Source organism: Oncorhynchus keta, chromosome 4 (assembly GCF_023373465.1).
Source record: "Oncorhynchus keta strain PuntledgeMale-10-30-2019 chromosome 4, Oket_V2, whole genome shotgun sequence".
NCBI classification, from domain to species: Eukaryota; Metazoa; Chordata; class Actinopteri; order Salmoniformes; family Salmonidae; genus Oncorhynchus; species Oncorhynchus keta.
The window spans coordinates 18,636,502-18,648,605 of NC_068424.1; the positions used below are offsets into that span (position 1 = coordinate 18,636,502).

Consider the following 12,104-nt stretch of genomic DNA (forward strand, 5'->3'; position numbering starts at 1 on the left):
TTGTAAGCTATGTGTCCGTAGGGGGGAGAAGTGTCAATCAGAAAATAAAAAGATGATATTAGAGCAAGATGATTAGAGCAAAGCTTCACACCTTACTTGAACCTCTGGTCAGAAAGTGGATGTTATACTGTCATCAGCATGATGGAAGTTAGAAAAAGTCAGTCAGGTTATATCAACTTAGATTGGTTATGTAGCTGTCAAGCTAGCCATGTTTAGCCTAGCTGTAGCCTGACACATAAACCCTTACGCCACCTTATTCATCTTCTATGTCATGATTATGACCGCGTAACCCATGCTTTAGGACAGAATTATTTAAATATTTTTCTCTCTGCATTGTTGGGAAGGGCCCGTAAGTAACCATTTCACTGTTAGTGTTTACCAAGCATGTGACAAAACATATTTTGATTTGAAGTGCTCAAATAAAGAGTTACCCTCTCTTTCCCTCTGTGTGTGTCTGTCTCTTCCCTCTTCCCTCAGTACAGTATCTATCAGTCTGTAGCCCTGTTTCAATATCCACACTAACACACCACTTCAAATGAAGCCATCTATTTGACGTCATGCATTCTAAGTGGCATTGTAAGTGCTTTTGTTAGTGTGGACACTGGGACCTTAGCATGCGTCTCAGAGCGGGACTTACTGCCTGGTTCTCCATGCGGGCGAAGATGACGTTGAGCATCTGAGTGAGTGTGGCCTTGGCTGTGGTCTGGTTGATGAGGTTCTTGCTGGCTAGGTAGATGTTGTAGCAGGTCCTGACCGCCTGCAGCACCGTGCCCTCGTGAATCTCTATGTGCTGGGAGGTCACCGCCGTCAACAGGGCCTGGTGGGGGGTGGGAGAGATGGAAAGAGGGAGAGAAGGGGAGAGGGAGAAAGATTCATTCATTCATAGTTTATCAAGGTCTTTCATGGCTACTCATAGGATAAATGATTTGTGTGAAAGACACGATGAATAGATTACAAACAGAGCTACAGTCCTCTGCATCTCACATCTCTGACCCCCCTCATCCCAGCAGGAACAACACAAACACAGCTATACTGGGCCGAGCTGAGCTGAGCCAAGCTGCGCTGAGATGAGCCAAACTGAGCTGACAGCAGATTAAGGATAGAGGCTGAGATTTGGGCTGGTGTTTCACAGCAAGGAGTACTGTACTAGGAAAGAACACTGCTCCTGCAAGACATCAGGCCCTCTGACTCACAGCACTTACTGTCAGTCATCACTTCTTAGCAGTCTTAATATGACCCTTCTCACAGCAGGAAAGTCATCTTGCAGCAACAGGAAATGTGAATTATTATGTAGACTAAAATTAATGGACATTTGATACATTTTCTGCTAAGGCAAATCAATTCTGAAACTTTAAATTGGAAATTACAAACTTTAGAATACTTGTTAAACCTTGAATACACTGCAATTTTCATTTCCTGCTACGCAAGAAATTCTATGTGACAACATAGTGATCAAATTAAGATAGTAGATCTGTACACCTCCCTCAACCACTGCTTAGTGCACTTCCCTTAACCACTACCCTTCTGTCTACAGGTGAACGTAACACACAGACAGACTCACTATACAGATATATAACACTAATCGCAATTCCAAATAATCCCCATGCGGGAAAGCCCAGAAACCAACAATAGCAGGACACAGTATCCAAAACACACCCAGTTCCCAGCAGAGAGACCATAGAACTGCAGTAGCCGACCTTAATGATCTGTAGCTGCACCCCCTCATCTGTCTGTGGTCCCTGGAAGCAGCCGCAGATGGTCTCGATGATCCTGTCGATGAGCTTCTTGCCCGGGGCCGCGCTGTCTGGACCGCTGCCTGTCAGGTGGCCGTACGCTATCAGCTTCTACAAGACACACCCAAAACACACAGAGGAAGACAGTCAGAAAACCACAACTCCTGAATCCTATTCAGAAACACCCCATATACACATGAACTGTACTATGTATGAACGAAGCAATTAAGACATATCATTAATGGAGGAGAACCGCCAATGAATAGAATCCTGTAGCATAGACAAACAGGGGTCACGTCCTGACCTCCTCTGCCACTGACCTGTAAACAGTCTAGTGATGTGATGACGATGCGGGGACATTTGGACTGACATGCCAACTCAAACGGCAGGAAGTACTTGTCGGCCTCGACGAAGCTGGTCTTTGATTTGATTGGCGGAAGAGTGCTAGAATCTGATTTGCTGTCTGGAGGAGGACTGGAGAGAAGAGACCAAGGGAAAAGCAAACCAAGATCATACAACCTAGTCTGTCCTCTACTCAATAATATAATAATATATGCCATTTAGCAGACGCTTTTATCCAAAGCGACTTACAGTCATGTGTGCATACATTCTACGCATGATAAAAATATAACCTAAATTTAAACCAACATTTATTCGAGCATGCACAGACAACTAACAGTGTACTGTTTACGTATTTATACATGTGCTGTATGCAGCTCAATTTAATACACTGTAAGCAGCTAACTTTTACAAAGAAACACAACTGTAAAGTATGAGAGATCCATGGTGTCATACACTTGATAATAATGCTCTCAGCTCCGACTCTGTTGACTGTCTTTATGCTGTCAAAAGCCTTTGTGGACAAAATTGCATCCTTGTGACTGTTGCTAAGGAATAAAACCAAGGAAAAAGACATATTTGTAAGTGTTGTCTGTCTTTATGGATCCCAGATCTAAACCAGGGGTCCTTGGCTGTGGGCTAAAATATTACACATCTAAACCAGGGGTCCTTGGCTGTGGGCTAAAATATTACACATCTAAACCAGGGGTCCTTGGCTGTGGGCTAAAATATTACACATCTAAACCAGGGGTCCTTGGCTGTGGGCTAAAATATTACACATCTAAACCAGGGGTCCTTGGCTGTGGGCTAAAATATTACACATCTAAACCAGGGGTCCTTGGCTGTGGGTTAAAATATTACACATCTAAACCAGGGGTCCTTGGCTGTGGGTTAAAATATTACACATCTAAACCAGGGGTCCTTGGCTGTGGGCTAAAATATTACACATCTAAACCAGGGGTCCTTGGCTGTGGGCTAAAATATTACACATCTAAACCAGGGGTCCTTGGCTGTGGGCTAAAATATTACACATCTAAACCAGGGGTCCTTGGCTGTGGGTTAAAATATTACACATCTAAACCAGGGGTCCTTGGCTGTGGGTTAAAATATTACACATCTAAACCAGGGGTCCTTGGCTGTGGGTTAAAATATTACACATCTAAACCAGGGGTCCTTGGCTGTGGGTTAAAATATTACACATCTAAACCAGGGTCCTTGGCTGTGGGTTAAAATATTAACATCTAGGGGTCCTTGGCTGTTACACATCTAAACCAGGGGTCCTTGGCTGTGGGCTAAAATATTACACATCTAAACCAGGGGTCCTTGGCTGTGGGCTAAAATATTACACATCTAAACCAGGGGTCCTTGGCTGTGGGCTAAAATATTACACATCTAAACCAGGGGTCCTTGGCTGTGGGCTAAAATATTACACATCTAAACCAGGGGTCCTTGGCTGTGGGTTAAAATATTACACATCTAAACCAGGGGTCCTTGGCCTTGGGCTAAAATATTACACATCTAAACCAGGGGTCCTTGGCTGTGGGCTAAAATATTACACATCTAAACCAGGGGTCCTTGGCTGTGGGCTAAAATATTACACATCTAAACCAGGGGTCCTTGGCTGTGGGCTAAAATATTACACATCTAAACCAGGGGTCCTTGGCTGTGGGCTAAAATATTACACATCTAAACCAGGGGTCCTTGGCTGTGGGTTAAAATATTACACATCTAAACCAGGGGTCCTTGGCTGTGGGCTAAAATATTACACATCTAAACCAGGGGTCCTTGGCTGTGGGCTAAAATATTACACATCTAAACCAGGGGTCCTTGGCTGTGGGTTAAAATATTACACATCTAAACCAGGGGTCCTTGGCTGTGGGTTAAAATATTACACATCTAAACCAGGGGTCCTTGGCTGTGGGTTAAAATATTACACATCTAAACCAGGGGTCCTTGGCTGTGGGTTAAAATATTACACATCTAAACCAGGGGTCCTTGGCCGTGGGCTAAAATATTACACATCTAAACCAGGGGTCCTTGGCTGTGGGCTAAAATATTATACATCTAAACCAGGGGTCCTTGGCTGTGGGCTAAAATATTATACATTGAAACCAGGGGTCCTTGGCTGTGGGCAAAAATATTACACATCTAAACCAGGGGTCCTTGGCTGTGGGCTAAAATATTATACATCTAAACCAGGGGTCCTTGGCTGTGGGCTAAAATATTACACATCTAAACCAGGGGTCCTTGGCTGTGGGCTAAAATATTACACATCTAAACCAGGGGTCCTTGGCTGTGGGCTAAAATATTACACATCTAAACCAGGGGTCCTTGGCTGTGGGCTAAAATAATTACACATCTAAACCAGGGGTCCTTGGCTGTGGGCTAAAATATTACACATCTAAACCAGGGGTCCTTGGCCTTGGGCTAAAATATTACACATCTAAACCAGGGGTCCTTGGCTGTGGGCTAAAATATTACACATCTAAACCAGGGGTCCTTGGCTGTGGGTTAAAATATTACACATCTAAACCAGGGGTCCTTGGCTGTGGGCTAAAATATTACACATCTAAACCAGGGGTCCTTGGCTGTGGGTTAAAATATTACACATCTAAACCAGGGGTCCTTGGCTGTGGGCTAAAATATTACACATCTAAACCAGGGGTCCTTGGCTGTGGGCTAAAATATTATACATCTAAACCAGGGGTCCTTGGCTGTGGGCTAAAATATTATACATTGAAACCAGGGGTCCTTGGCTGTGGGCAAAAAATATTACACATCTAAACCAGGGGTCCTTGGCTGTGGGCTAAAATATTACACATCTAAACCAGGGGTCCTTGGCTGTGGGCTAAAATATTACACATCTAAACCAGGGGTCCTTGGCTGTGGGCTAAAATATTACACATCTAAACCAGGGGTCCTTGGCTGTGGGCTAAAATATTACACATCTAAACCAGGGGTCCTTGGCTGTGGGCTAAAATATTACACATCTAAACCAGGGGTCCTTGGCTGTGGGCTAAAATATTACACATCTAAACCAGGGGTCCTTGGCTGTGGGCTAAAATATTACACATCTAAACCAGGGGTCCTTGGCTGTGGGCTAAAATATTACACATCTAAACCAGGGGTCCTTGGCTGTGGGCTAAAATATTACACATCTAAACCAGGGGTCCTTGGCTGTGGGTTAAAATATTACACATCTAAACCAGGGGTCCTTGGCTGTGGGCTAAAATATTACACATCTAAACCAGGGGTCCTTGGCTGTGGGCTAAAATATTACACATCTAAACCAGGGGTCCTTGGCTGTGGGCTAAAATATTATACATTGAAACCAGGGGTCCTTGGCTGTGGGCAAAAAATATTACACATCTAAACCAGGGGTCCTTGGCCGTGGGCTAAATATTACACATCTAAACCAGGGGTCCTTGGCTGTGGGCTAAAATATTACACATCTAAACCAGGGGTCCTTGGCTGTGGGCTAAAATATTACACATCTAAACCAGGGGTCCTTGGCTGTGGGCTAAAATATTACACATCTAAACCAGGGGTCCTTGGCTGTGGGCTAAAATATTATACATTGAAACCAGGGGTCCTTGGCTGTGGGCAAAAAATATTACACATCTAAACCAGGGGTCCTTGGCCGTGGGCTAAATATTATACATCTAAACCAGGGGTCCTTGGCCGTGGGCTAAATATTACACATCTAAACCAGGGGTCCTTGGCCGTGGGCTAAAATATTACACATCTAAACCAGGGGTCCTTGGCTGTTTATTTATTTTTTAAACTAGGCAAGTCAGTTAAGAACATATTCTTATTTTACAATGATGGCCTACCCCGGCCAAACCCTCTCCTAACCCGGACGCCGCTGGGCCAATTGTGCGCCGCCCTATGGGACTCCTGATTACGGCCAGTTGTGATACAGCCCGGGAACGAACCAGGGTCTGTTGTGACGCCTCTAGCATTGAGATGCAGTGCCTTAGACCCCTGCGTCATTCGGGAGGCTGAGGGCTAAAATATTATAGATCTAAACCAGGTGTCCTTGGCTGTGGGCTAAAATATTATTCAGCAGAACAACCACACCCAGACTGCACTGAGCTCTGATCCTAGGATGGAGGACATGAGAGAAGAAGAGAGAGGGGGAGAGAGAGAAGGGAAGGGCTGTGTTTGTCTTGGCAGAGAGAAAGGGATGACTTCAGCTTCTTTAGAGGGATAACCTCGCAGAGTGCAGTGGTACACGAGAGAGAGAGCAGGAGAGAAAGAGTGAGAGAGAGTGTGGGAGAGAACGAGAAAGTGAGAGCGAGAGAAAGAGGTGGATAAGGAAGAGAAGAGAAAGCATACAGAATTCTGAAAGATGATATGATAAGCATGATTGAGCATTTCAAATATAACAAACAATAAAGCCTCCAGATGTTGTTTTGAATGGTAATGTCCATTCTACTTATGCTAATTCTACGCATGGGTCTGAGTCATGAGTCCTTGAGATCCTCCTTGTTCAGCATGCGTTCTCCCCTCTAATAAGCAACATACAGGATTTACCTGATCATGTTCATAATTTACATAAATGTAGGTTTAGCCAGACGAGAGAAAGCTAAAAATATATTTAGCTACCATTGCTTTTGTGCTTAACATTTTTGACAATTTTTTGCGTACAATTTTTTTGCGTACAAAAGATCCTTGGGGATTAGTGATGTTAGGAGTGTTTCTTATTACTTTTCTGAAACCTGGAGGGCAGGGCACCTTAGTGAAAGGTTAGGTGTCTGTATTTGAACTCCCTACATCCCTCCTCCTCCCCCACCAAAAATGAGCCCATTTGGGCAGGTCATCTGTGGGAGGAAGCTTAGATACAGTGTCTGTACGATCCAGTGAATCGGCCCTCCCACCGAGCCCACCTCCCTCTTCCCACCCCCTCAGCCCACCTCTCCCTACCTACCCCCTCAGCATAGCTCCTCTATCCACCCCCTCATCCCACCTCTCCCTACCCACCCCCTCAGCCTAGCTCCTCTATCCACCCCCACAGCCTAGCTCCTCTATCCACCCCCACAGCCTAGCTCCTCTACCCCCCCCTCAGCCTTGCTCCTCTACCCACCCCCTCAGCCTAGCTCCTCTATCCACCCCGCATCCTAGCTCCTCTAACCACCCCCACAGCCTAGCTCCTCTATCCACCCCCACAGCCTAGCTCCTCTACCCACCCCCACAGCCTAGCTCCTCTATCCACCCCCACAGCCTAGCTCCTCTATCCACCCCCACAGCCTAGCTCCTCTATCCACCCCCACAGCCTAGCTCCTCTACCCACCCCCCCAGCTTAGCTCCTCTACCCACCCCCTCAGCCCACCTCTCCTTAGCCCCCCCCCCAGCTTAGCTCCTCTATCCACCCCCACAGCCTAGCTCCTCTACCCACCCCCTCAGCCTTGCTCCTCTACCCACCCCTCAGCCTAGCTCCTCTATCCACCCCCGCATCCTAGCTCCTCGACCCACCCCCTCAGCCTAGCTCCTCAACCCACCCCCAGCCTAGCTCCTCTACCCACCCCCTCAGCCTAACTCCTCTACCCACCCCCAGCTTAGCTCCTCTACCCACCCCCTCAGCCCACCTCTCCTTACCCACCCCCAGCCTAGCTCCCCTAGCCGACCCCAGGGGTCTCATTTTGGCAGAGCTAGCCTAGCTGGAACATTGTGATCCAGCCCTGATCATCCAGTTCTGCTGTGGGTCTCTCGAGGGGGAGAGATACAGAGATGGGAAATGGAGGGAGAGAAAGAGGAGGAGGAAAGGACTGGTACTCATGGTACATTTCATTCCTCAGACCCAGTTACCGGGCAGAAAAGCTCCACAAACACACTCAGGTGAAAGCCAGCTTTTCTTTCTTTCCATTTCTCTCTCTCTACACAACACACACACACACACACACACACACACACACACACACACACACACACACACACACACACACACACACACACACACACACACACACACACACACACACACACACACACACACACACACACACACACACACACACACACAGGTTAGAGCCGGGCACTAGACAGGGGTCCATGAAAAAAGCCATTAATGACAGGGAGAAGCAAGCGTTCAAATGTACAAGAACTGTACAGGCAGAGACATGCAGTAAATCACGTAAATTAACCCGGATGTTTTCCTGAACAGAATTAAAACAAACATACCTTAATTTTTCAGACTCTTCCTTTATTTCCTCTGAAACAAGAGAGAGAACGAGAGGGAGGGAGAAACCGTTAGAAACATTGATGTAACAGTCAAAGGGGAGGGTCAATTCTGCTCTATTTTACTAAACTAATGACATCATTGGGAATAGCAGATAGCAGGCACTGACAGCAGTAATGAATAGTGAGTTAGGGAGCCTGTTTATTAATGAATAGTGAGGTAGGGAGCCTGCTTATTAATGAATAGTGAGGTAGGGAGCCTGCTTATTAATGAATAGTGAGTTAGGAAGCCTGCTTATTAATGAATAGTGAGTTAGGGAGCCTGCTTATTAATGAATAGTGAGTTAGGGAGCCTGCTTATTAATGAATAGTGAGGTAGGGAGCCTGCTTATTAATGAATAGTGAGTTAGGGAGCCTGCTTATTAATGAATAGTGAGGTTGGGAGTCTGCTTATTAATGAATAGTGAGGTAGGGAGCCTGCTTATTAATGAATAGTGAGGTAGGGAGCCTGCTTATTAATGAATAGTGAGGTAGGGAGCCTGCTTATTAATGAATAGTGAGGTAGGGAGCCTGCTTATTAATGAATAGTGAGGTTGGGAGCCTGCTTATTAATGAATAGTGAGGTTGGGAGACTGCTTATTAATGAATAGTGAGGTTGGGAGCCTGCTTATTAATGAATAGTGAAGTAGGGAGCCTGCTTATTAATGAAGTGAGGTAGGGAGCCTGCTTATTAATGAATAGTGATGTAGGGAGCCTGCTTATTAATGAATAGTGAGGTAGGGAGCCTGCTTATTAATGAATAGTGAGGTAGGGAGCCTGCTTATTAATGAATAGTGAGGTTGGGAGTCTGCTTATTAATGAATAGTGAGGTAGGGAGCCTGCGTATTAATGAATAGTGAGGTAGGGAGCCTGCTTATTAATGAATAGTGAGGTAGGGAGCCTGCTTATTAATGAATAGTGAGGTAGGGAGCCTGCTTATTAATGAATAGTGAGGTTGGGAGCCTGCTTATTAATGAAGTGAGGTAGGGAGCCTGCTTATTAATGAATAGTGAGGTAGGGAGCCTGCTTATTAATGAAGTGAGGTAGGGAGCCTGCTTATTAATGAATAGTGAGGTAGGGAGCCTGCTTATTAATGAATAGTGATGTAGGGAGCCTGCTTATTAATGAATAGTGAGGTAGGGAGCCTGCTTATTAATGAATAGTGAGGTAGGGAGCCTGCTTATTAATGAATAGTGAGGTAGGGAGCCTGCTTATTAATGAAGTGAGGTAGGGAGCCTGCTTATTAATGAATAGTGAGGTAGGGAGCCTGCTTATTAATGAATAGTGAGGTAGGGAGCCTGCTTATTAATGAATAGTGAGGTAGGGAGCCTGCTTATTAATGAAGTGAGGTAGGGAGCCTGCTTATTAATGAATAGTGAGGTAGGGAGCCTGCTTATTAATGAATAGTGATGTAGGGAGCCTGCTTATTAATGAATAGTGAGGTAGGGAGCCTGCTTATTAATGAATAGTGAGGTAGGGAGCCTGCTTATTAATGAATAGTGAGGTAGGGAGCCTGCTTATTAATGAAGTGAGGTAGGGAGCCTGCTTATCAATGAATAGTGAGGTAGGGAGCCTGCTTATTAATGAATAGTGAGGTAGGGAGCCTGCTTATTAATGAATAGTGAGGTAGGGAGTCTGCTTATTAATGAATAGTGAGGTAGGGAGCCTGCTTATTAATGAATAGTGAGGTAGGGAGCCTGCTTATTAATGAATAGTGAGGTAGGGAGCCTGCTTATTAATGAATAGTGATGTAGGGAGCCTGCTTATTAATGAATAGTGAGGTAGGGAGCCTGCTTATCAATGAATAGTGAGGTAGGGAGCCTGCTTATTAATGAATAGTGAGGTAGGGAGCCTGCTTATTAATGAATAGTGAGGTAGGGAGCCTGCTTATTAATGAATAGTGCATTTAGCTGATTATCTAGCTTCTCTCTCGTCCACGGCTCCTTGTAAATGTCTGGGGAGTCACAGTGAAGTGTTGATTAATTCTGTACGTGGGACACACCAGGATGTGGATAAGAACCTCTTAAGACGGCAGGTAGCCTAGCGGTTAAGAGCGTTGGGATACACACACTTGCGTGTGCATGCAAACATACTCATTAAGAAGTTGGCCTGCAATGAGTATGTGAGTGTGTTTTACAATACACCCTCTTGTGTTTTGGTGTTGGGTAGACATTCCACACTCCAACACACCCAGTCATTGTGACAGTTCTAGACATGCCCTCACCGAGAGGAGTCTGGGTGTTGTGCCACTGTGCTGTGGCACAATTCACTCTGCTATGCACTGAGTGAATGTGGATTTGAGCTCTCTCAACACTGACTCAGGGGGAGTCTAGGAAGTGCTTAAAACATACAGTATAGCAACACTCATCAGAGCCCTCCAAAGAATACTAACCTCTTATTATTAACAAAGGCCACTAAAATAGTGACAGCTCAATTATTGATATTGCTTACGAGGCTAATTTTTTATTCAAAATCTCCTTGAGGGTCAACTTAGTGTGCTACAGTACATGCCATTTAATCAGGTGTGGTTTCAGGGCCACTTTACAGTCTAGTACGAGCAGAATAACAGAAGCCGATAACAAGGGCTTTTTAATCACATGAAGAGTCATTAAATCATTATTCACAGTTATTAAATCATTATTTATATTTATTTTTAAAATCAACTCTTCTACCCTATTTACATACCGGAAAGTATTCAGATCCCTTGATTTTCTCTAACTATTGTTATGTTACAGCCATATTCTACAATGTATTAAATAAACACTGTTTCCTCAGCAATCTACGCACAAAGTGAAAACAGATTTCTAAAAATGTTTCCAAAAAATAAAAAATAATAAAATACTTCATTTACATAAGTATTCAGACCCTTTGCTATGAGACTCAAAATTGAGATCAGGTGCATCCTGTTTCCATTGATTATCCTTCAGATGTCTCTACAACTTGAATGGAATCCACCCGTGATTCAATTGATTGGACATGATTTGGAAAGGCACACACCGGTCTATATAAGATCACACAGTTGACAGTGCATGTCAGAGCAAAAACCAAGCCATGAGGTTAAAGGAATTGTCCGTAGAGCTCAGAGACAGGATTGTGTTGAGGCACAGATCTGAGGAAGGGTACCACAAAATGTCTGCAGCATTGAAGGTCCCCAAGAACACAGTGGCTTCCATTCTTAAATGGAAGAAGTTTGGAACCTCCAAGAGTCTTCCTAGAGCTGGCCACCTAGCCAAACTGAGCAATCAGGGGAGAAGGGCCTTGATCAGGGAGGTGACCAAGAACCCAATGGTCACTCTGACAGAACTCCAGAGTTCCTCTGTGGAGATGGGAGAACCTTCCAGAAGGACAACCATCTCTGCAGCACTCCACCAATCAGGTCTTTATGGTAGAGTGAGTTCTAAAAACCTGTTTTGTCATTATGGGATATTGTATGTAGAATAATGAGTAACATTTTCTTTAAATCAATTTTAGAATTAGGCTGTAACATAACATAGAAAAAGTCAAGGGGTCTGAATACTATCCAAAAGGCACTGTATATGAACAAGCATATATGCTAGAGCATGGCTCTATGAATCTTCTTTGTGTCCCTGTAGAACAGATCTGAAAACACCAGTCTGTCTGTATAGAGGGCTGCTGCCTTGATCTGCACTGATCTGAAGACATGTCAGGCTACACCAGTCTGTCTGTATAGAGGGCTGCTGCCTTGATCTGCACTGATCTGAAGACATGTCAGGCTACACCAGTCTGTCTGTATAGAGGGCTGCTGCCTTGATCTGCACTGATCTGAAGACATGTCAGGCTACACCAGTCTGTCTG

General features: G+C 44.8%; 1 protein-coding gene across 3 annotated transcripts in view; it reads right to left on the reverse strand.

The window, feature by feature from the left end:
- LOC118382542 (brefeldin A-inhibited guanine nucleotide-exchange protein 1-like) overlaps window positions 1-12,104 on the reverse strand; it is a 104,257-nt gene that overhangs the window by 60,134 nt on the left and 32,019 nt on the right. For 2 of the 3 annotated variants that reach the window (XM_052503214.1, XM_052503210.1), the window contains exons 2-6: window positions 8,253-8,283; window positions 2,054-2,207; window positions 1,698-1,844; window positions 638-817; window positions 1-7 (exon numbers count right to left, since the gene is read on the reverse strand). The exon at window positions 1-7 is cut by the window's left edge and continues 47 nt beyond it. In XM_052503214.1, coding sequence (XP_052359174.1) covers window positions 1-7; window positions 638-817; window positions 1,698-1,844; window positions 2,054-2,207; window positions 8,253-8,283 — 519 coding nt within the window. The remainder of the gene's footprint in view (window positions 8-637; window positions 818-1,697; window positions 1,845-2,053; window positions 2,208-8,252; window positions 8,284-12,104) is intronic. The other variant, XM_052503220.1, reaches the window with a different exon arrangement.